The sequence below is a fragment of the Oreochromis niloticus genome, linkage group LG14 (assembly GCF_001858045.2).
Source record: "Oreochromis niloticus isolate F11D_XX linkage group LG14, O_niloticus_UMD_NMBU, whole genome shotgun sequence".
Lineage (NCBI taxonomy): Eukaryota > Metazoa > Chordata > Actinopteri > Cichliformes > Cichlidae > Oreochromis > Oreochromis niloticus.
Genome location: NC_031979.2, coordinates 35,216,503 through 35,241,723, shown reverse-complemented (window position 1 = coordinate 35,241,723; position 25,221 = coordinate 35,216,503). Strand labels below are relative to the sequence as shown.

The following is a 25,221-nucleotide window of genomic DNA, read 5'->3' as shown; positions in this document are numbered from 1 at the left end:
GAATGTCGGGCAGCTCGACTTGCGTGAAGTGTTTCCAGCTGGGCGTCGTGTACCTGGAGTCAGTGTTTTAACCGATGCATGAAACAATACATTTTTAGACATAAGTTGTAACGGCCGCTGTTTTCTTTGTGAGTATTTATTACACAGCGTGCTGCGGGGAAAAGCCTGTTCTAACGTTTGAGTCTAAGGTTTATTTTTTTAGCAGTGTGGTTAACAGAAAGAGAGAACTTTAACAAATTAATATAGCCACTACAATGATCATCAAAACGGTGAAAAAATATTGCCGTAAACAGTTTACTTTGCGACACCACGAAACAAACGATAGCGTAAAATGAAACATAGACGTTTTTATATCGTCATCCGATATATATCGTTATATCGAACAGCCCTAGTTACTCTATTGAGAAAACTGATATGAGACCAGGAAGTGAATTCCCATTTGGTCTTTTTAAATCCACGCATCTGCCAAATTGCTCTACATGAATGATATGACCTGATGTGATGAAGTCCACAAGGCTTGGCATGTTTGTTGGTATGGCCAAATTAAATTGATGAAATTGAGACTTGTCATCTATTTCCCTGAGTGCTTCCTGTGCCACACCGAGTCTGCAGCTCAGAGAGTAAAACGGCCTCCATTTAAAATGAATCCAGTTTAAAGCTTCAGAGCTGCCGTCACCTTAGAAATAAACAGCAGGGTGAAGTAAAGTGAAACGCCCTCTTTTAGATTGATCATGTGCCACAGTGCCACCCTTTCCCGTGAACGCGCAGGGGAAACCTGGGTTAACTTAGCAAGTTAACAACCAGCCTAGTGTGGTCGGTTATCCTGATCAGCGGTGTTAGGGTAAGTGAATCCACATCACGGAAACATAACCCGGGTGTGATTAACACACTTCGCCCTGGGCTCAGAGCGGTTAGTTATCACATGCTGCAGAGCTTTGTGTTTGTTAGCTGTTCTTTATAAACTCAAATATTTTAATAGAAATGCAATTATGGAAGGATATAAGGATATAAGCATCCACGTCGCAGGATTTACACGGATGCGTTTCAGACCGTCTCTAAAGCCCAGCTCCGTCCTCAGCCAATGAAATCTCGCTGTGCAAACATACCGAGGGTGACGTGTTGCCCGCTGATCGATTTATTTCCCACCGGCAATCAAACTGTTTGTGCTGCTATTTGTTTATTAATTTATTGCGAGGGGTCGTTCTCCTCTGAGGTATCACTTTCGATTTTCGTCCCCCGGCGGGAGCGCGCAGACAGACGCGTGCCCACAGCAGAAGTGTGTGCCCGACCCAAAGCATGCATAATCAAACACATCGCCAGACGGCACTGAGTTGACCTGTAAGTTTGTTCAGATTCTGCTGATTCTTATTAAAAGAGAAATAATGAGGAAGAGGAGCAGACACTGCTGAGTCTAAAGACTGCAGATTCATGTTTACATTATGTGAAAAAGTGAAGGTTTGGCTGTAACTGTGTGGGCACCGCCAATCTCGTGATGCACAGGTCTATACAGGCCTAGATGCTAAACATTTTTCTGTTTGTTTGTTTTTTTAGATATTATTAGACAGACCCCATCTTTGTCATTTAATTCATGGAATAATGAAATAAAGTGACTCATCTGTGAAAAAGAAACATTAAATGAGCAGTTCAACATTTGGGGAGCTAAAGGAGTGCAGATAAATGCTCAAGAGAATGTGTATTTGAGCGTCTTTCAGCACACAGTTATTATCATGTTATATCTGCTTATCAAACTCTAAACATGTCCGTTTGCTCGCTTAGGTTTGACAGTCTCACTCTGTTTGTTCTTGCACATCCACCTAAGGGTGCAGGGAGATCTTTGAGGCTGTGTGGCGCATGACCACTGGAGAGCTCTGCCTGCAGCACTGAGCTCTTTTAGAAGTCAACTAAAAACTTAAATAGTAATGTTATGGCGTGTACCATCCCCCACCTAAACCAACCCCACTCTGCATGTACGTGAGCGTGTGCGTTTCCCCCAAGACATGGCTATGCGCACTCAGGTGATTTCATTGTTTAATGTTTAATTGCATTTAATTTTGTCAAAGGCCAAAAGATGTTACTAGCATGTTTTTATTTAAACTTTTTTATCGATCTACAAATGTCTCGATTACAATAACAGCAAAAGAGTGGACATCTGTTAGGGGCATCTGTTAATGGGATAAAATGTGTTTTTTCCTCATAAAGATTTTGATGTGATTACATGAAATGGTCCCTTCAGTATTGCTTCTGTGAGAAAGAAGTTTTGACACATGATAGTTTTTAGTAAAAGGTTTAAAACAAAAACTGTAATATTCTCTTTTGGCTGGATGGTTTTTGTTTGTGTTTATAAGTGTAAATTATATAGTCGGTGGTGAGACAATCAATTTTACTTTTCATTGTCCTTGTTTGTTTGATAGTCACACCTTGTGACAGAGTAGCGCCGTCATGGACCGCAGACACAGTGGCGCAGTGGTTAGTGCTGAGGCCACACAGTAAGGTTGAATCCACCGGCCTGCCGGTGCTGTTTGTGTGATCTCTGTCCTGTGTGGGTTTTCTCTGGGTACTCGGGCTTCCTCCCACAGTCCAAAGACATGCATGCATAGGTCTGGTTAATGGGTGATTCTAAATTGGCCAGAACTGTGAATTGTTGTCTGTCTTTATCTGTCATGTCAAACTGTTCCTTTAAACCTCAGCTTTCAGCATGCAGAGGGGTTTCCAGGCAGGTCTCCTGCTCCTGCTTGTCCAGCTGTTCCAGGAGGGTCCGGGAAACATCCCAGCCATCACCCTGGCTGTCCTGGGATTCAATGTGTACCTGTACGTGTTTCCTCCTGCTCCACCACTGAAGGTAACTCCCCACTGTAGAATTATATGTTATATAGATTTAATAAGAGTGGTATGATGAAATGATGGGATTTAAAGATGGGGTCGTCTGATTGTCGGAGTTTCTATGAATTACTGTAGAGTCTTTACCTCGTGATATCAAGCGCTTTGATGTGACTGTTGCTGTGATGAATAAAATAAAATTGAACTGAATTGAGGAAGCTAGCCAGGCTAGCTGTTTCCGCCTAAGCCATAACCCGCATTCACTCTAAAGTACTGTAAAAGCCACTGAAGTGCCCAGTCTTGGTTTGAACTTGGAGATATTTGTCAGTGTATAAACATCAAATACAGGCCCTCATCTTATATAAAGTACCTTGTTGTACCTGTAGTAGTAAAATGTATTGTTACTGGGGTGGTACTGCCGCTGTACTTGAACAGTCCTGTGAAAAACTAAGTACATGTCATGATTCATTAGCTTGTAGAACCTTGTTAACAGAAAAAGGAATTGTTTTCTGTTTGACTTCGTCTCTCATATCGTTGTGGAGGAAATTTGGCCCACTGTTGTTTACAATCTTGCTTCAGTTCATTGAGAATTTGAGGCATTTATTTACACACATCTCTCTAAAGGTCTCAGGCACAGCCTTTTATTTAGGACCAGCTCTAGATTTTGACTGGTTTATTGCAGCACCTTGATTCCTTTCTTTTGTTGCTGTGTTTGGGATTATTGTCCTGTTGCATGACCCAAAGCTTTAGACACCCAAGCTCTGACAGATGGCTTCAAATATGACCCTAGAATACTTTAGTGTACAGAAAAGTTCATGGTCTAGTCCAAGGGTAGGGAACTCCAGGCCTCGAGAGCCGGAGTCCTGCAGGATTTAGGTCTGTCCCTGATCCATCACAGCTGATTTAAATGGCTAAATTACCGCCTCAACATGTCTTGAAGTTCTCCAGAAGCCTGGTAATGAACTAATCATTTGATTCATGTGTGTTGATCCAGGGTGTTATCTAAAACCTGCAGGACACTGGCTCTCGAGGCCTGGTCTAGTCAATGACTGTAAGGTGCCCGGGTCCTGTGGCTAAAAAACAAGTCCAAATCATCCCCCCAGCTGTGTATGCTGATATATCCTCCTGGGAAGTATACATGATGTGTTAACACACCTGAATGCTCCAGAACAGCAAACTGCCGAAACCTCTGTTTTTTCAGAGGTGCTCACACTTGCTGATGACCAGTTAACCAATGACATTTGATAGCAGCAGCTCTCTGCTACTTAAACTGTGTAAACTGTACCTGTTGGGATAGAAATTAACCTGTAATTTTATAATTAGTTTATGAACAAAACGTCCAGTGATTGCATCTTAGACTGACTTCCTTCAGAATCAGAAGTTGTTTTTATTTGTAATAAGCAGGAGAACCAGAAAATGTCAGACATTCGGATGACAGACAAAAATACATAATTAAGTCATAAAAATTGAAGATTATCTTCCTGGTTGAAGAGAATCATGTCTTTAATGATGAAACAACGAGTCTGAGCAAAAAATGGAAAAACCCTGAGGTGAACCTTTAAACAGAAAGACAGGCGAGAATTTTGTTGAATAATTTAGCAACTGAAAGAGGAAACTGGATCACATGGCGGTGCTTCTGTGACAGCCAACACCTGCAAACCTGCAAACAGAACTGACGAACTGGTTTTTCCGCTGATGAATATAATAAAAGGTGTGAAGGAGCATTCTTCATACTGAACCATCAACTGAAACATCCTGCCTTCAAAGTCTCCTGTCACTGATTTTGGATTCACATTATTGATGCATTAAAAAGTATCAAAAGCAGTTTTTGTCACATATCACTGTTTTTACTTTGTGTCCAGGCTTGCATGAGCCTTGATCAGGTGTACCGGAATAAAGAGTGGCGACGACTCCTCCTGTCCCCCCTGCATCACATCGATGATTGGCACCTTTACTTCAACATGGCGTCCTTCCTGTGGAAAGGCATCAGGCTGGAGCGACGTCTGGGTGGAAGCTGGTTCCTGTACCTGCTGTCAGTCTTCTTTCTGCTCACTGGATTGGTGTACCTGCTGCTGCAGGCACTGATGATTAAGCTCATGGAGGGCACGGATCGTTCTGATCCATTATTGGAATATGTGCAGGCTTTCAGCAGAGAGTGTGCTGTCGGCTTCTCGGGTACAAACTCCCAGCAGTAGTAGTGATTCAAAGGAAGAAAATTTAGATTTATGGATAACAAGATAAAATAAAAAAAGTACTTTAAGTAACTGTTAAAGAAAAAAGTGAAGGAGTGATCCATCAGCACCAAAATTATCAGCATTTATATTTTTTATACATGATTAAAAATTAACTTTTGAAGTATAATATAAAATTTTGGTAGTTGAATGTGTTGATCTGGAACCAGCATCCCAATACAGGAAGTCTGGATCGGCTCTCTGTTCAAATATACCAGTCACTGATCCCATGGGTTGTACCCAGTAGGCAGTGCACAGCTTGGATGCAGCTGATGGGTGAGGGGACTAAATTCTGACTGCCCCTGTCCTCCAGATGTCCACCCTGCCCTGCAGCCCCGAGTAGCCTTGCAGGCCCACTTTCAGGCCACCAATCACACCTGTTGGAGCAGCTCCCCTCTAGATCAGTGCTCTTGGAATATGACTGGATTTAGTTTAGTGACCTTGTCCACAATAACATTTAAGTGGATACTGGTCAAATGTGAATAAACTCAAACACTAAACACTAACAGAAACCAACTAAGACTAAGGATCCTAATGACCTGATACAAGTTGAAGATACAAAAACACAGAGGAATAAAAAAAAACCTGCTAAAATACTTAAGAACAAAATGAATCAACTAGAAAAAAAAACTAGACACAAAAACAAAACGTAAATCTAAAAACAATAAAATAAACAAAGGAGAAAAAAAGCCAAAGCCAAAAGAAAAACATTTTTTTTAATAACTATAAGAAACTCATAGTACAGAAATAATAATATACTAAAATCCACTCACTAAGAATTCTAAACCAAAAAAACTAAAGAACCAGAACTAAACATGAATGTAAAGTCCTGAACCTGGAACCATGACACCTGAGAAAATGACACTGAATTTATCAAAACCTAAACACAACATAACTAAATGACTCTAAATTAATATTTTGAAGTTGAATGTTAAAAATCCTGCAGCCACAATAAATCCAAGTTATAAAATCAAACAAATATATAAAATAAGTAAGTAAAAAAATAGTCTATTTTAAGCTAAATGCACTAATTTAAACATAATAACTATAATACATTGCCAGAAGGTTAAAGTTTCATCTTTTAAAATGAGAAGATTTGCTGTTTTTCTTCCTCTCACAGAAACTGAATTCTTTTCATTTTTGGACTACATATATTTTTTTTCACCTCAATGATTAATCAACTAATCATAACGAGATATTTATAACATTTTGTCAAAACCAAAAAACATGAAATGAAAAAGAAGATAGGAATATAAGAATAGCTTCACATGGCCTCTTTGTTTCCTTCCTTAATTTTACTACCACATCTGTTTGCAGGGGTCTTGTTTGCACTGAAGGTCGTCAATAACCACTTCAACCCTGGTGGTGTGACGTACGTGATGAATATTCGGGTGTCCAATCGCTTTGCTAGCTGGGTGGAGCTGGTGCTCATCTATCTAATCGCTCCTGGGTGAGAGACTGCTCCAGTCAAAGATGATCACAGAGAAAACAAATCGATTTTGAAGCGTCGACTTGAAGCCGGCATCTTTTTTATCTAAAACCGAGCAGATATTTTATCATCATGTGGCTCACATGATGAAACAATATGCTGAGTTTTTTCCCTGCTGCTGGCTTTCAGGACTTCTCTGGTTGGCCACCTGGCAGGTGTCCTGGTGGGTCTGCTCTACACTGCGGGTCCACTGAAGACCATCATGGAGGCATGTGCAGGTCTGAATGCTGCTTTCTCAGTTTGTGTAGCAAATGAATTCTTCATTCTGCAAACAACGAAAACAAAAATGATAAAATTATGTTTTTTACACAGTCATGATCAGTAAACATGTGCCTGTGTGAAAGAAATCTTTAATACTTACATATGAATCTGAAAATGCTTTTTTCTCTCTCTCCAATCAGATATGTTATCTTCAGATGGAGTTACTTCACGCCAGCGTTCATACTACAGCTCTTCAGGTACAACAGCATTGTTATAGAAAACATAAAGGATCCACTGTTTTATAGAATATGCAATAATCCAGTGAGAACGACTGTTTGTTCAGTTTTCTAGTACAGCTTTTAAAACCTGCTGAAGGTGCCCACTTTCTGAAAGACGAACCAGTTTAGGATTCATGATGAGGTTGCCTCAATTTATCTCCAACACTTTATTATTGGAGATAAATTATCTGAATTTCAGGAGTGGGACCATGCCTCCAAACACGCCCCTTCCAGGTCTTACCTACATATGACAAGCTGTTCGTTCTTGTTTTTGTACCCAACCTCCCCCTTTTTCAGTTCTTTCACTTCTTCACTTCTCATTAGTACATGAGGATCTGCCAGGCCCTGGAGCCGCCGCCTGTGCTCACGAAGGCCTTCCCCAAACCGCAGATCAATTCTTGATCAAGCCATTCGCCTTTATCTACTTAAAAAACGCTGCCAATCCTAAAATGAGGACATGGGACCAGCTAGTGAATCTGCACCTTGCAGTCTTGGACCCTTTTTGCCTTCACAGCAGTCTGAAGAATTAAGGTCACATGAACATCAGTGATGTGACTCTCATGTTGGCGATCTGGTGACTGTGGAGGCCATTCGAGTAAAACTCGCAGTTATGTTCAGGAGACCAGTTTGAGATGATTTGAGTGGCGTGTTAACCTGCTGGAAGCAGCCATCAGAAGATGGCGCACTGTGATCATAAAGGGATGGACATGATTAGCAACAATATGTTGTCACAGGTATTTAAATAAACCACAGGTGTTTAAATGATGCTCAGTCAGATCTTCAGCAGGTTGTCTCATCGTGTCTATGTGCCTAAATACACTGAGCTGCTGCTCAACAGATATTTGTGTTGACGAGCAGCTGAACAGGCGTGGCTGGTGAAGTTTAGAGGAAGGATATCTAATATTGCCTGTAAAAGTGCTTCTTTAATTTTTTCTTCACGCAAGGAGGTCCCAGGGATCTTACTGAAATGGTGACGCTATCCGAATCTCAACCTGCTCTAGAGCAGGTTAGGTTCACAGCATAAGTATCCATGGCGATTTACCCCGGTAAGAAGTGAACCCTGAAGTTATCTGGATAAGCCAAAATCCTGCTTCACAGTGTTGGCCACTAGTGGGAAGATAAATGAGAGAAATAATCAGGATGAGAGGATTTCTGACAGTTTGGTTTGTGAAAGTGCGTTATGTAGGTTCCAACACTGCCACTGCAGCCTGGCTTTTGATTGAATCTGCTTTATAGACACTCAGTGCTTTTATTTGTATTAACTTTCTGTGTTGTAACCTTTTCATTTTTACCCAGCGTTGCAAGATTTAAAAATTAAACTCAAGTTTGAAACTTTAATCTTGTAGTGCACATGTGTGCCTGCAGGCTACAGCGGGACCAGACGAGAATACTTTGAAGAGCCTCGACCTGCGGAGGATCACACGTCTGATTATTCTGAGAGCTACATCTCAGGACTGACGGAGGACGAGCAGATAGAGCTGGCGATCAGAAACAGTCTGAAACATCCAGGCAAGAGGCAGAAGTGACAGTTTGCTTTTACTGCTAAAATTAATACTTAATTTATAAAATAAATTAGATACATTTGAGCCAAATTACATTTAAAAAGTAAACATTTAGCCACAACCTAATTTTTCAGGACAAACCAGGCGAAGAGAAACTGAACGTCACCCGGGGGACTCTGAGGATCTCAGGAGGAGGCGGCTGAGGAGGTTTGAGCAGGAAGTTACCAACCAGAAAAGAAGATTGTAATTACGGATTTTTATTTTCCAGTTTTGTTTTTTTCTCATTTTCACTGGTTTAACTGGGAAGATGCCTCCCATCACTCTCCCTTGTTGCTGCGGGTCACATAAGAGGATTGAGGTGCGGCCTGCAGCGGTCTTCAAACAAAGACTTCCTCCTAGTTTGGACTTCTTGTATTACTTGGGGACTTTGTTTTCTATTGTATGTGCTTTTACTTCCTGTCTTTATTTTCCTGCTGTCTGGTTTTCTGCCAGCATATCGGTTTCATCTGTGGTTAATTGTTCCCACTTGTGTCTCGTTATTCAGTCAGCTCTTCTGTGTATATTTAGTGTTTTTGCTCCTTGTGTTCCACTGGTTTTCTCACCCTTACCTTTTTGAATTTCACTGTGGGTTTTGCCATTGGTGGTTTTTCATTACTCTGCCAGCCGCTGCAGCTTATATCTGGCTCCTCTCCACCATGTTTAGGCTACTCAGCATCATTCATGTAGACCTGCACATCTGAACCCAGTGAGCACAGACCTGGTTCACCATCACTTTAATATGTGCCTTAAACTCTGTGTATGTGGAACGCTCCTTTGTTTCCTTTGGTAAGCCATTCCAACATTTAGCTCCTGTATTGACTGTCTAAATGTAGTGCACCTATAGACTACCCCACACTCCCCTCTAGCGGTGGCCCTTGTGCAACTTCACAATCTGACTTTTGATTAATAAATTCCTTTAAAGGATGTGGAGCAAGTCTATGTAGATTCTTATATATAAAATAGGAATACTGATTTTTTTAAATTATGAAAACTCAAAAACATGTTTTTCCAGAATTTTTCAGGAATAATGAGTTTTTATCAAAAAGTTGAGGGTTTTTTGTAATTTCAACTATTTATCACTACATAGTGAAACAATACTCGATATATGATAAAAGTCTTAAACTGTAGACGCATCCTCTCTGCAGTCTGATTTGCTTGAAACTCTAAGGGTTACATTTTACAAGCTGGATAACTTTTTAGAATCATGTTTAGATGTTAAAGTCGGGTCCAAAGTGAGCACAGCATATTTATACTAATTTACAGCCTCAAGCTCCTCCTCTTGAATCCTTGACTCCTCTCCTTGCCTCCTCTGATTTTGTATTAGTCCCTCCCACCAGAGATGAGGAAGAGGAGGCGAGGGGAAACATCCATCCAAAGGTGTCCTTTGTTAAACCGATGTCAGTAAAATTTGACATTTGACACAACTGCATCATTGTTAACGGTTTTACGATCTCGGGTGTGACACGGCAATGTGTTATATTTAGGAACCCTTTTAATTTAAGGATATCACACCTTTTCTTGAATTACACACACAGAAATTGTGGAGGGTAGAAAATGTAATAATCTACTCTGAAACATCATCATCACAGATAAAAAGCACTCCCTCTGTAGTGTGTGTGTATATTTCACCTGTGTGCAGGGCCTCTTTTATAAAAAAAAAAAAAGACATTTCCAGGAAAGACTCACCTGTGCACCTCTGATTATCACTCCTCCTGCAGCTTCACGATAAATGTTAGGATTTGAGACAGCCTTCAGTATGGCTCAGTGAAACAATGTGTTTAAAGAGGTAAATGCTGAAATTTAAATCACTCTTTTCTTTTGCATTTGCACTTTTATTTATCTTTTTTTACATGAACTTCTGTATTGTGTGTTTTTACATGTACCATATGTGTTATATAAGAAGCAAAATTCAATAAATAACTGGTTAAAAATACATATACGACATGTTTGCAGACTGTAAACCAGCTGATCACATTCTAGTGCTGAGCTCTGTGCTGCCGTAGCTCTGCGATGGCCCTGAAGCGCTCCTCTTCCTCCTGTCTTCAGTCGGCTGCAGCTCTTGTGCATCCCCCTGAGCAGCCACAGGGTTTTCAGAGCAGCCTTCCTCGCAGGTAGCAGCAGGTGAAGACGAGGGGCTGGAGTCTGTGGCAGCGGTGGGAGTCGGCACAGCGTTGAAGGCGACAAAGCCAATGAGGATGACCACCAGCGAAACAATGTAGAGGCCGGAGAACTGAGGAGGAGCAGAAAGTGAATGGGGAGTGTTGCACGAAACACATGAGTGCAGAAGAAAAGCCAGTTCATTGGGTTACAGTTATGAATGACATTTTACCTGAGCTGTGGTTTGGCCCAGCTGCAGACACTATAACAGATTAATGTAGCTCCAAGATCTGCAAAGTGCTGCCACAACCCAAGTGTCTTAAACCAGCATTCTTTCCAATGGCCAGCAGGGGGCAAGTCTGGATCCAAAACAACTTCCACATAACAGAAGTTTATGGAAAACTGACCTCAGTTCCCATTCTGTCAGTAAGACCTCAGGAAGCTCTTTACTGATGAGTTTATGGCTCATTCATTAGTTTCAGTCATACTGAATGAAACATGAAGCACATTTTGTAAATTGCGTAACCATTAGAGTCAGAAAGAATCTAATGACAGTTAATCACAAGCTAATGGGTGACGTCACGGTGGCTTAATCGATCCTTACATATGGTCTGTGGTGGGGATGAGCTCCAGATTTATCTGATAATGCTCTGAAAGTGTTTTTTTTAGTACTTTCATACGGTGTTAGTATGAAAACAATTTTAAAATCACACCTTTGACTCAAAATGTTGGGTCAGTCTTTTATTTGACTTGGATTCTGATCCTGAATGTGCAATATGATGTCCGTGTAAAGTCTGACACTGGACATCTGTGTTCACATTGATGAGTTTCTCTGTTTAACGTTTAATTGCAGGATTTAACTTCATGGTAAATAATAAGAACAGGTCTTTCTGGTAAATGAGACTTTGAGTCTCACCTGTATAAATAAACGTTAAATTAAAGAAAAAACAATATGGGAGTTTAGATGTTGACACAAAGAATGTAATTATGCTTATTAATGAGAAAACTTGAGTGTTTCATTAGGTGAGAAATACTGTAACACCTCACATGTGGAACTGACTCATTTAAATTCACTGCCAGGTCAAAAGAGACAGATTCATATTCAGCAGTTACACATGCACAAACTGCATACATGCATGGAGCTCTGCATGAGAACACACAGCACAGAGTTACATTTTAACTTTTATTATTATTATTCATTAACACTTCTGAGCATGCATAACACTCAGCAGGTCACTATGACCCAAAGACGGGGTGGGAAGAGACACTATCAGTGTTTATATGTGTGTGTGCTGGAAATAAGTACTGTCATTAACTGACATTAAAGATTCTCATCTGACCCTGACTGGAAAACACATAAAAGCTCTGTTAAAAGGTAAATAAATCATTTTTGTATCTATTCAAAGTTTCACACTCTAAAGATTAAAAATCTAATGTGTGTTCAGTATTCCTTTTCTCTGTGTGTTATTAGCAATTTTGAGGACGTGCACATCCCCAAGTGTGTACCTTCACATCACTGTCAATGCAGCCTGCACAGGTATGAATGCTGGAAATGGCACTGACCACTTGCGTACACTGTGTCCTAGACTCCTAATTAGATTCACTGAAGAAGCACAATTCAAGCATCATCTCAAAAGAGAATGTGGCAAACTAGCAACAAAGTAACAACTTGATGTTTCAGTGAGCCTTAAATAGCTGTTAGAGGAACTACAGTCGTTTCACTTCGTTTTGGCTTTAGTTTTTAAGCCCCTGTTGGTTGCACACCATTTCAGTGAAACATGCTGTTCAATCCAGAAACCACAGAAAATGCTGTGTTTTCTCATTTGAAAGTAGTAAGCCTCTGTTCATACACCTACATACCTTACCCAGAGTTGACTGGTTACCATTCATTGTGTTTTCTCAGTGTCTGTGCTGCTGACAAAGAAAGTATCCACGTCATGTGCAGTTAAGTCTTGTCAGAGCCTGTCTTCCATGGTAGGAAAAATGCATAACTTAGGGTAAAGGTAAAGATCATAATCAGTCCTCCTGTTGCATGATGCTGGTGCTGGATGTTCAGAGGGAAGACTTGAAGACTGATTAAACTGATAAAACTTCAGCTCCTGCTGATGGTGGGCTTTTTCCAATAACATAACTTGTGAAATTGTTCCCTCTAATGAGAAGGAATCACATACTGGAATACACTGGATAGATCCTGTAGTTATGACCTTGTAGGATCAACACATTGACAGATGATGTGATGCTTTTTACTAAGATTAAAATTGTTTATTTACAGTCCAACAGTGGGGAGGGTGTTAAAGTGCAGGTCAGGTTTCCTCCTTAGGCGAGTTTGAAGGAAGGGACTGTCAGATATATAAAGTAAGAATAACAGAGTGTGCACTCACGTTGTAGTGGAAGAGGAAGATCCCACAGAAGAGGCTGAAGAGGTCAGCGGTGAGCAGGGAGAGGTTGACGGAGGTGGCGCTGCTCAGCTTTATCACTATAGGCATGAAGCTGTACAGAGCATACATACACAGTGCAAAGGCAGCGAACAGCAGTCCTGAGAAGAGACATGACCACTGTTAGTTCATTTAAGTGTTAAAGAAAACTCAAACATGAAAGAAAAATCACTTTATTTCTCAGGTCTACTTCTCCAACATGGCGATCAAAAGTGTCTCATAAAACCTCTAAATCAGTCATCTTTATACGCTCAAAGATAAGTTACTGAAATAAGGAATATGAGGGGTAATACTGTGGCTTTGTGTCCAACAAGCCAAGTTACATAACTTAAAAGGTTTGTTAAAAACTGAATTTTGGCAAACAGTTGGTGTATTTTCTTTCCTCTGAAACAGACTGACTGTGATGTCCTGCTTTGAGTCTTTTAAAATTCACAGAAACGTCTGTAAAAAAAAAAAAAAGTTTAAACTTTCACTGAGAAAATGTGACAAACGAGATGAGAACTGTGTTTCTGTGAATTTGGGTTAGATTATTTCTGTCCCTTTGTCATGGTCCCTGCTGTATCCATCAGATTTTAGTTGCCTGTAGTCTCATTTTCTTCTCATTTTTTCTCTTTTTTGTTAGTTACTTTTTGCTCTCCTTGAAGAATCACTGACCTCGTGTCTCCTGTTTTGTACCTTTATGTTTTTAGTTATTTTTTTAAGTTAGTTTTGTCGCATTAGTTGGATTCATTGGTTTTCCTGCCAGCTTTGTTCTTTTCTTCTGGCTTTTATTAGTAAAGTTTGTTATTTTTGCATTGTGAAAATGTCAGTGTGTTGAGAACCTTATGTTCTCATATTTTAGAGCATTAGTTATTCTGACACATTCTGTGTTTTTTCAGGTCCCAAAGAGTATCCACTTAGGGGTATTTGTGTTGACTGTACTATAGTACCTTTATATTTATAGTTTCATAATGTGTTAATATGCGTAACCATCTGGAGGCTTCCGCATTCCTGTTTTGTCTTCAAAATGTTCCTGTGTCAGATCAGTACTCACCGACTTCCCAGCTCCACTGAATGGCAGGAATTTCATTACGCTCTAGGATCACCCTGAGTAAAAATAAAAACAGAAACACCAGATAAACCATAAAGTCCTCTGAGTCCTAAAACTGATGCCAGTGACACACACTTACATCTGTATGGTGCTGATGATTGTGCTGAAAAGGCCGACCATGCCCAGGAACTCCACCCTGCTCAGGTTCTTCACGGTGTACTCCTGACACACGTTAGACACCGCATACAGCGAAGCACTGAGGAGCACCAGACCATCACCCAACAAGATGTTTGAGGCTGAGGAGAAGAATGCAAGATCATCACTAAGGTTCAACATCGTCAGACGAACACTGATGTTGCCACAGTGTTGGTTTCCCTGTATGTCATGCACAGGCTGGAAAACACTTTTATCCCAGATTAGAGACCAAAAAGTCAGCAAAAGGTTGGAAAAATGGTGGCGATGGGATGTATTGTTGGTTTTATAACCCTAGAGAAAGTGGTTTTCTTTATTTTGTATATGTTTTGCATTGATTTTTCCATCACTAAGTGTAAAACATGTATTTGATTTATACTTTTTCGTCTATTACCTGGTTAGGTTTAGGCACTTACACTACTTGGTTTGTGTTACATGTAGGAAAACACTGTGGTTTGGATGAAAAACGCACCTTCACGACAGTATCTAAACTTTTTTTCTGTAATAGAAGATCTCAGGACTTTAAAATGTAATACTGACACAGGTCTATCTAAAAATTACCTGATATGTGAAGGATTTTTTCTTTAGTCGTTCACTTAAATCCAAAACATCACATGTGTCATAATTTAGGATTCTGTTCATATAAAGGTTAAGGTCACTTCCTGTTTTATTGTGCACTTCCTGGCCTCTTTACCATGTTTTCAGTTTTACTTCTTTTGTAATTATCACCTGTTTCCAATTAGCCACCTGTGTAGCTCTTTCTATTTGCCAGATTGTCTTTGAACTCATCATAGTCAGTTTTCCAGCTTTCCAAGTGTTCCTTGTATTTTTCCATAAACAGAATAAAAGCTTATTATGAAGTCTCGAGTGTTTTCAGTGTAACCATCTTGGTGTTGTTCTGTGTCCTGTAGAGGTGGGTGGATTGATCCAAATAGTGATAGATACCAACATTGATATTGATATCAGATCGATACTCACGTGTTAGGATTGATACTTTGTCTCTATTCTCTAAGTTAAGTTTTTTTTTTCACTGTTGTCCTGCATTGACCTGATTCATTAAACAATTTATAGTCTTCCATCTGGGATTTAATTAGTGAGTAAACTCTTTGGAGAATTCCTTACTGGAGCCCTGGTCTCGTCCAGCCAGCAGGTCTGCCCCCACCATGGCCCCCACTCCGAGCAGACAGATGCAGACGGCGACGTAGTGGATCAGCCTGTAGCGAGCCTTCAAAATCCACCAGCTCAGACCCATCAGGACCGGGATCACGAAGCAGTCCAGCAGCTGGAGGCAGAAATGATAATTGCACAATAATGTATGCGATGGATCAATTAATTTGTTTTGAACTAATTTTAATGACCACTAATTCACTGTGATTTTTTTTACATAATAATTAGTTAAAACGACAAAACACCTTTCAATTTCAACCTCAACACAACTCATTAATTTAGCACAGTTTAGTGGGCTACATACTGAAGTGAACTGAACTCCAACACCAATACCGGCTGGTATTGATACGATCGATTCTTTGGATCACACTTCTAGTTTTTGTTGTGCCTTTTGGAGCAAATTGATGGAATCATTTGATTTGTATTATTTACCGTGTGGAACATCCAAAATGCTTCTGATCCAGCTGTGACTTTTGAGTTCAAATTTAGTGATGTGTTTACATTTCAGGAAAGGTTGATAGTGATCGATTGATACGATTGAGCATATTACGTTACATTATGTACTGAAGGAGTGGTTGCACCCTTAGTAATCTTGGCACTTTCATAACACACTGAAATACATTTTGAAGTGTACTCACCTGTATGCTGGTGATGGTGGTGTATTGGTACGCTTTAACCACAGTGTAGTTTGCTTCCACATCCACCAGCCCGAGCAGCAAGTACTTCCACCATCGTCTCTTCAAAATCTGTAAAAAATTGCCATCCCCTGCATTTTAAAGGGGAGCACCCCTGAACTTCAGTACTGATGTGTTTGTTTCTGCAACAAGCCTGAGGACACTCTGCCTCACTGCAAAGCAAAATACATTTGCATATTTACAAAAAAATAAATAAAAAATCCAAGACAAAATCTCACAAATTTCTGAAAAGGACAGTCCTAAACTTTAAAAAAAAAAAATTAACAAATTTACAAAGAAAATTTTTGACTTTAAGTCAGAGAACCACATTGCTTTACTTTTCAAGTCTGTTTGCAAAGGGCAACACAAAACAATATTTCTATCATCACAGTTACTTTACACATTCTGTTAATCCCAATACAACACCCAGTTTGGAAAAACCTGCCTCTGAATATCCCAGTAAAGACTGATCAAGTGTTCTGTGTATTTATGTATAATATGGCATATAAAGATTTAATTTTACTGCCATAAAGTGTTGCTGTGCATGTCATAAATTTCAGCGTTAATCTCAGGTGTTCAGCACGGGTGTCACCTGTTCTGCAGAGCAGCATGGTGGTGTAGGTGACAGTCAGCAGGAGGTAGTTCAGGAAACTCTGCAGCATGGGTGTGTTCACGTGGAAGTTTGAGGCCAGGAACTGGGAGGTGATAGCTGTCCCACAGATGAGGCCCGCCAGCCCCTGACCCATAGCAAATGTCTTGGCCAGCTGCCTGAGAGAGAGATGAGCAGTGGATCTTTAACAATGGTCACAATAGGCAGCTTTGCTTTTTGAAGTCACTGTAAGTAGATTGCCTGGCAGATGATCCTGTTCAACATGTATATACAATGTGTTTTTCACTTTTCTAAAAAAGTTTGGTGTTTGATTGATGATGTTTCTACATGGAGTTTTCCCAGTATTACTAACACACTGCACACTTTATGTTCCACATAAGAGTTTGGTATCAATCATATCTGCTGTTGTAAACTGCCACATTATTCCTTTAAAGGCAAGTTTTTTATGTTTTATAATTTGATGATGAAAATGTATTTGACAAAAAAAATGTAAGTACAAACAAAATTAGTTTTAGTCAACAATTTAACCTACTACTCTTTAAAATAAAACAGAGTAGAAATGTAAAGATGTCTGCTGAAACACTGGAAATAAAGTTTAAAACAGATGATATTTAAATATTCATAAATGCTGCGAATAACATTTTTTAGAAGAGTCTTCATCATCCAGCCTGCAGCCCACTGCAACCGTGGTGTCACAGCATTTAGGTTTATGCCCCTCTGCAGAGGGGTATCGGCTTACGTCAGTGACCTGGTTGTACACAGCAGTGGCCCAACCACAGACAACAGTTTGAAAACTGCTTGTGCATAACTAATGAAGTCGAGCTAAAGAATAACTTCTTTTTATCTTTCAGCCTCAATCTGTCATTTGCATTTAGTTTGAAAAAAAAAATGCTGGACTTTGGTTTATTTTGCCATTTGGAAAATTGTTAAAGCATTAGCCCTTTGGTGAGGCTGTTGTTCACAGCTAATATTTACAGATGTCTCCTACATGAAGGTAAATCATAAAGTTGTCTGTTCAACACTTGACTGCAGCAATGTTTGTAAAAAAAAAAACATTCACCTGATTTGGAATGTTTTAATGAATTTCATGTGAAATTTATATGTGAGACGCTGTAAATAAAATATCAGAAGCTGTGACATCTGCAAATGTTTAGGGACTACAAGCATCCATCAGTCTATGTAAACCGAGCTGCACGCCTGAAGGACTTAGTTTCTAGATAATATGATCTTAAATGGCCCCTAAAAAACTGCAAGAAAAATGTCTACTTGGCCTCCGTGCCATTCGGCAGCTTTTTAACTTAAAAAAACCCAACTTGTAATTTACTTGAAAGTCTAATTAAAACACAAGTAACTGAACCACTTTGAATCAGACTGCTGATCTCCCCCTCTCGCCTCCTCTGTTCACTCACCAGGTGAAAACCTCTTTGGGGTTGAATTCTCGGATCCTCAGCAGGAGTCTGCTCCTTTCGTTCATTTCGCTGGTGTTCCTGGAGGAATCCTCAGACCGTTTAGCAACCGTGTCGTCTCACCAGTGATGGAGGAGTGAGTCCTCTCTTCAAGCTTTTAGCTCCTCCACCTTCACGGTATCAGAGCTGAATGATTAACAGCCTTAGAGGGCAAAGATTACTCCTTCACTTATCTGTTCGTGTGTATGCGCCGAAGACTAAAAGATAAGAACTGATGATGAAGGATATATATTTTTAAAGTCATCACTGGGATTCTTTTCACCACTGATGAGATGAAAAAGTCCTTTATCCTGTTTTTTGTATGCAAATGTCCATGGTGAAGAATATAGTTTAATCATGACGTAGGTCGTTACTTAAATCTAAGTTAATATTTCCCCACTTTAGTGTTCACTGCACTACTTTAGACAATGGTGATTTACTGCTTTCAATATTAAGATAGAATTTAAAAAACATATAAAACTGAAATTATAAAACACATTTAAAATATATATATAAACAAGGACATCTTAACCTCTTTGGTTTTCAGTCAAATAAGGTTTGGGAACATAACATGATTATTTTATTTGTAATACTGGTCAGATTCCACAAAGAAATTTCAAAGGATGTTTATATTTGCACAAGTGAAATTATGTGGGGGGTTTCATTTTGGGTCTGTTGAGTGACCGGAAGGTTTTCTTGCATTTCCTGCATTCTTAGGCAGCAGTTTGTACCTTTTCCCCTGTGTGCGTTTACGCTTCTGTCACTGTAAAGATATCAGGATGATTTTCTGTTTTTGAGGATGTCACCTGTTCAGCCTTCAAGTGACCAAGTTGTCCTGTGGTATTAATTGTAGGAAGGCTTTCCTCTTATGTTATAGGTGAGTCTACTTGTCCTAAGATAAGATGACCTTTATTAGTCCCACAGGTGGGAAATTTGTTTTGTTACAGCACAGTGCAAAGTTATGTAGCAGAAATTAGAAAACACTGGAAAGCAATAAAATACAATAAAATAAAATACCATATACAAGAGAATAAAATAGAATAGAATAATATATACAATAGAATAAAATGGAAATACAAATACTATATACAACTGAGTAGGAAAATACAAAAATACAACTTCGTCAGAAGAAGAATTGCACATATAGCAGTCTTATTGCACATTTACAACATGTGCATGTGCAGGTTTAACGCCTGTAAGACAGAGCAGGCAGGTAGGCCATGGACAAACAAGGATAGTCTAGCCTTTTTACCCAAATACTCTCTCCATTGTACAGATTTCTGTGTGGATGAACAGTTGGTAGCTTTCAGAGGCAGGTGCAGTTTCAGCAACACATCCCTGCTAAACCGGCCAAGTGTGGCATAAAGATCTGTTGTAAATGTGATGCCAGAACTCCCTTTTTACACAAAAATGATTGAAAACTGTGAACATGTTAATGTTTGTAATGAAAGCAAATCTCATAGTAAAAAAAGGTTTGCATATGAATCCAGATAATTCAGTAAAGCACTAGAAATTTTTTCTTTGTTCAGATACAGAAATAACTGCAATAAATAATATTTACTTTAAACCTCTCCACCCATCAGCAGCTAAATTTCAGATTAAGAATAAAAGTCAATGTCAGTTCTGTACAAGATTTAAAATGGGAAATGGCATTCTCCAATATTCAGCATAACATAGACACTATAACATGTGAATATTTACTATCTCTTAACTATTTAAATAGAAAGATTATTAATACAATGTCACCCTAAAATAATAATCCTAACCCATTGCAAAGTCTTTCCAAAAAAGTTATACAGCAATCACAAAACAGACGAGTCAACATTATTATTAATACTGTTGTTGTTGTTATAAGTCCATGTTATTACACAATTTTATTGTTGCACTTGTTAGGACTAATTGTGGCACGTGATCTAAGAGAACAGGCTCTCCGCCCCTTCGTGTGTGCGTGAAATAAGGTTTCTAGGAAGATTTCACAGTAAAAACGCTCCTTTTGTGCGGGCTGACATTACCTAATGCTGAGCCGGCTGCAGCAGGAGTCTCGCGAGATTCTGCGAGGTGATAAGTTGAAGAAACATGGCGACGTCTAATTTGTTAAAGGTAAGAAGCTCTCGAATATATCGCATTTCCTATGCTTGTGTGCACATTCAGTTTCTCCGTTTCAGTGTGTGTTCACGCCTCTAACGCAGATATGTACTGTCGGTGCCGTGTTTTGCATAAAAGCGCGCTAATTTTTAAATAGACGGATTAAATGCACAAATAGGTGCGCCTGAAGTCACAGTTGTCACGGCTGTCGTCTGTCCGGTGTTAATATCGGAGTCCGTTTGGCCCGGTGTTCGTGTATGGCTCCAGCAGAGCAGAAGCAGAACCGAGCCTGTCTCCTGCGGTTCTTAACTCGAGCCAAACCGTAGCCGTTAGCCGGTCACCTGAAGCCGGCGACGACGAACCGACAGCCGGAGCTGGAGAGCATGGGAAACACGGCTCGGGGAGAAAATCAACCGATAGGACATCACGTCAACCCCGCAGCTCAACCGTAAATACGTTTCTTTTGGCCAGGTCTTTATTCTTTATTGATTTTAGCGATCTAACAGCCGGTAAACCGACACCGGCCCTCTGCAACCGGAACCTGCTAAATCTACAAAAGCCTCCATTAAACATAATGTCTTCCAGCAGCAAACGTTAATAACACACCGGGCCACCTATGACAGAGGCGGTCAGGTCGGTGCTGAACATAATTATCCCTTTATAGAATTGCCTCACAGTCACCTGACAGGTTCGACAGGCGGCTCCCCACCCCCCTCCCCTCTGACCCTTGACCCTGGCTGCTGTCACACCTTTGGGAGACTTGATGAGCTAACATGTGCTGTTTTTCAAACAGACTTGAAATCTCCAGCTTGTCCTAGTGTCTCCTCCCAGCTGTACATGCCTGACACACCTCACCCAGGAGGCATCCTAGGTTGGGTCCTCAATGTGAAGGAGCAGGAGCTCTGCTTTGAGTGCCTCCTAAATCACAAAGCCCCTCACCTTATCCCTGTCTATAAGGCTGAGCTCATACACCCTTCAGGGGAAGCTCATTTCCGGCATTTGTATCCACAATCTCATTCTTTCAGTCACTACCCAGAGCTCGTGGCTGTAGGTGGGGGTAGGAGCGTAAATTGGTCAGATCTATGTCAGATTATGAGCTCCAGCAGATGAGCAGCATTCTCTCTGCACCACAATTCTCTGACTTTACGGTCCAGAGGTGGTTGAAAGGGTCAAGAAGAAAAATCGTGAGGTCGGGAGCTTTTCCCACTTTCTAAAACAGCCTGGCTTAAATACAGTGAGCATAGGGCTGCACATTTGAACAGAAACGTAACAAAGTGCTGAAATGTATAAAAATCCATGAATGTCCTTAAACATTGCAGAGTGCTTTAAAATCGAGTCATTGTTCCAAAAACCTTGCTTTGATTGCTTAAATGAAGTGTTGGATGGGCAGATATGAAGAACGAGTATGAGAAGTGCTCCAGTACTCTAAACCTGTGGTTCCCAAATGATGTAAACAACCAATCTTTTATTATTACTGTGTAAGACTGCATATAAAGTAATGTAACAGTTTGTACACGCTCATTTCCCCTGGGGGGGGAAAAAAGAGAAAACCTCTGTCATAGGTAGCCCGGTCTGTTTGCATAGTTACTGGATGATGGGGATTATGAGTGTGAGAGACAAACCAGGAAGTCAAAGTGGGTGTAACAGGATCATTTTGTTTTGGGGTTTGTTTTGCGTGTGTGGCTCAAACCACAGCTGACTACCAGCACCGATCCCCGTCAGCTAAAGAAAGAAAAAAAAAGGTTCACAGAGGGCTGGAAAACCATGTGGTGGATGGTTTGAAACCGAGCAAATGGAAAATAAATAAATTAGGTGATGACAACAGGCTGTATGCTAGTGGAGGTTCATGCAAACAAACCTAGGTTCATGCTGTTTTCAAATGGCTGAATGTTACCTAATCTTACTAAGGTCAAACTGCTGAAGGGAATTCAATTAAAATGATCACAACATACATGCATTAAGACATAATTATAGATCAGAATTTGTATTTAAAACACACATTGAAGGGTTGTGTCCAAAATGAATGTTAGGTTTTCGGGGGGGTTTAACAAATAATTACTACTTTTAAAAAAAAGCTTCTTTTTTTTTTAATGTTATTAGATTAGAGTGGATCATCTGCTCCTAAAGAATAAGATGATAAAATTTATTTTACATTATAATTATTTATCCCAGAGTTGGGAAATTTCAGCAGTAAAAAATCGCTCAAATAAATGGAATGGTGCATAGCTATTTAAAAGAGAAGACAAAGTGCAAGTACAGCTAAGTGGTTGTCTTTTCTCACACGCTTGGATTGGTTTCCTCTTATCTGCGTATGTGTAAAAAACGTAATAACACATATTTGTCCCCAGAGTCAGGACAGAGTTGGGGCTCAAAAGCTTTTTTTTTTTGCACTTTGCTGTGACTTTAACAAAAACGTTTGAAAACCTCTGCTCTAAAGTCGTCTTTTCCTTCTTCCAGTTCTTATATAAATGTGTGCAGCTGAACAGCAAATGTTACCACAGGTGTCACACGCATGTTTATGAGTCTTATTTAAAATATTAAACTTTACTGCCTGTCATCGTGTGTCTGTATTTGCGTACTTCTGCTTAGTCTTGCTTTCTGTCTTCACACCTCTGTTCTCATGGCTGTTTTTCTTCTTCCTCCCACTCCCACCCATCCCGTGTCTCTCCTGCAGAACAAGGGGTCCCTGCAGTTTGAGGACAAGTGGGATCTGATGCGGCCCATCGTCCTCAAGCTGCTCAGACAGGAAGCTGTCACCAAGCAACAGTGGTTCGACTTGTTCTCGTAAGTGATGCTCTTTCGCTTTGTCCGTTAGTTACACAGTAGCTGCTGACGTTTCTGGAAACAGCTGCTTTATTAGTTCATTTTCACGCAGGTGTTCTTCAACAGGTGTTGTTATTGTTCTGCAATGCTTTCACAGGTCCTGCAGATCTTTCAAAAGTCTTAAAGCTTCTGTATCTATAGAGCACAACAGTGAGATTCTGGAAGTAAAAATCCAGTTCACATCCTCCACAGGAATTTTGATAATGAGCCATAATGTTGTAACCACCAGAAGTGGACTTACTAAAGCTGAAATATTGTGAAATGATGCTAGGCGCTCCTGTAGAAAGCACACGTCCATACGATATCAGCTGTGTTTTAACCAAAAAAACACATTTTATTTGCAGTGTCATGAAGAAGAACTGTTTGACCCACAATTCTAAATTTAAATAACGACTGATTGGTGCAGGTTGCTGTTACCATGGAAATGTTTAAACCAGTGCATGTCGGGTCACTTAGTGAACGCAAAACTTCAGAAACTGCAAGAGCGGTGATTAGTCGGGAATGAAGCTCTGCAGCATATCAGTGCGAGGCTATTTTTACTGCACACACCACGATAATGAAAAGGAATAAACTCAAGAAGGCTGGAAGTCGTTCTCTGTGGAATCTGGGATTTGTAGTCCTTTATGTAATGAGTAGTTCCTTCACAGTTAAAAGTAATTATGCACATGGTTTTGTACCATTTTTTTTCTAAATCACATCTTTTTATGGTCATGACGCAAATCAGAGCAGGTTGTTTGGTTCAAACTTTAAAAATCTTCAATTTAGGATTTTCCAAAAGGTCAGTGGAGAAAGTAAATGGGCAAATTCATTTCTACATATGGAACCTTGAGAAAGTGAAGCCGTCACTGTTGTTGCCCTCTGTTCACCTAAAACTAATGTATTAATATAATTATTTTAAGATTCATTTATTAGAAATAGCTCAGTGAACAGTTGTTCCTCGGGAAGTAAAGTGGGTGGTAATCAGAAGTCCATATGAACGTGGTATAAATGCCAGTCCCTTTAAATTCAGCCTTTCTGACATGCGTTAGCTCACCTTTTTTGTTATCTCTGTACACAAATCCTTGTGCTAGATTCCAGACTAACCAGTGTGTTGTGGAAATCTCAGAGAAAACTGTTATTCGTAGTTTAGTTACAGGTAACTCTGAAATTTCCTCCCATAAAGCACAAGTGGACAGGCCCACGAACTCTGTCGGTTTCTTGAAGGAGGTGCAAGTTCCTTTTGTGTAAACATGGGCATTATATGAATTTTTGTCCTTTTGTGAATTAAACAGTTAATTGAGGTCTTTACTTACTAAAATGTGCCTGTTTCATGTGTGCATGTGTGGTCATGTTGCGTGTTACCCCCAATGGGAGGCAATAAAATAGACTTAACCCTATTTTTCGTTCTGTGAAGTCTGTTAGTCCAGAGTTTAAAATATTTCTGACTAGACAGCTTACATCAGCACGTTTGCAGCTGATGTAGCCCAAAACATCTCAGAGCAGTTTGTTGTTGGTAATAACAAGGACACCTAACAGCTCACAGAAACTGAACATCTGGAGACTCGTTGTTTTTTCTGTTTTGGTAACTATAAAACTGGTCTGGAATTTAATGCACAGTAGCATTAAACATGTCTTACAAAGGCTGAAGATGTGGGAATCCTCAAAGTAGTGTGGAGTTTGTGTTTCCAGGCTTCATAGAACAGAAAGCAACAAGCAGCTGCAAGTAAAACCCACAAGGGGATAAAGGCATATTTTCTCCGGTGCTTTGACCTGTTTCCTCATGAAATATGATGATTTTGACTTTAAAATTTGTGTTAAATCATAAAAGGCGTGAAAGCAGCAAGTGCTATTTCAGGATTTAAGAGCTGTACAGAGGATTACATTCATATTTAGCACAGCACTTATAACGGCTTTGTTGGAGAATTTCATTTATCTAGCCTTCAGTCTAATGTCAAAGATTGCAGAAGATCGCGTGATTCATAGGTTAAAAAGCCCTGCAAGGCTTTTTTTTGTGATTTTTGCACTATCTAAACTTGAACTGTGTGGAGGCCAAAAGAGGTGAAGAGGAAGTTGGTGACTTGTCATTTGGTATTGAGAAATATGATGAAAATAGCAGAACAGGAACGC

At 39.9% G+C, this 25,221-nt stretch overlaps 3 protein-coding genes across 6 annotated transcripts in view; 2 read left to right on the top strand and 1 right to left on the bottom strand.

Moving 5' to 3' along the window:
* The first annotated feature begins 688 nt into the window (after positions 1-688).
* Positions 689-10,490, top strand: LOC100710442 (rhomboid-related protein 4). Of its 4 annotated transcripts, XM_003456408.5 has the most exons (8): positions 689-841; positions 2,688-2,839; positions 4,680-4,992; positions 6,366-6,498; positions 6,667-6,755; positions 6,939-6,995; positions 8,382-8,525; positions 8,653-10,490. In XM_003456408.5, exons 2-8 carry the CDS (start codon positions 2,696-2,698, stop codon positions 8,763-8,765), a joined length of 993 nt encoding a protein of 330 aa, XP_003456456.2. In that variant the 5' UTR covers positions 689-841; positions 2,688-2,695; the 3' UTR covers positions 8,766-10,490. The 4 variants fall into 4 exon arrangements, 3 of the variants coding, with proteins under 3 accessions (XP_003456456.2, XP_013120283.1, XP_013120284.1); XR_002056429.2 differs by lacking the exon at positions 689-841 and having other exon boundaries at positions 1,347-2,839; positions 8,363-8,525; positions 8,653-8,709; XM_013264829.2 differs by lacking the exon at positions 689-841 and having other exon boundaries at positions 1,347-2,839.
* Positions 10,491-10,514: 24 nt separating this feature from the next.
* LOC100710181 (solute carrier family 35 member F2) lies at positions 10,515-20,265 on the bottom strand. The gene is made up of 9 exons (XM_003456407.5): positions 20,220-20,265; positions 18,172-18,338; positions 16,745-16,920; positions 16,117-16,244; positions 15,434-15,593; positions 14,259-14,415; positions 14,123-14,175; positions 13,036-13,190; positions 10,515-10,787 (listed from the first exon to the last, which is right to left on the bottom strand). Exons 2-9 carry the CDS (start codon positions 18,234-18,236, stop codon positions 10,527-10,529), a joined length of 1,155 nt encoding a protein of 384 aa, XP_003456455.1. The 5' UTR covers positions 18,237-18,338; positions 20,220-20,265; the 3' UTR covers positions 10,515-10,526.
* The window catches only part of LOC100703753 (cullin-5), a 24,439-nt gene continuing 19,433 nt past the window's right edge, over positions 20,216-25,221 (top strand). Inside the window, exons 1-2 of the mRNA XM_003456384.4 lie at positions 20,216-20,307; positions 22,967-23,076. Coding sequence (XP_003456432.1) covers positions 20,284-20,307; positions 22,967-23,076 — 134 coding nt within the window. The 5' untranslated portion in view covers positions 20,216-20,283. The remainder of the gene's footprint in view (positions 20,308-22,966; positions 23,077-25,221) is intronic.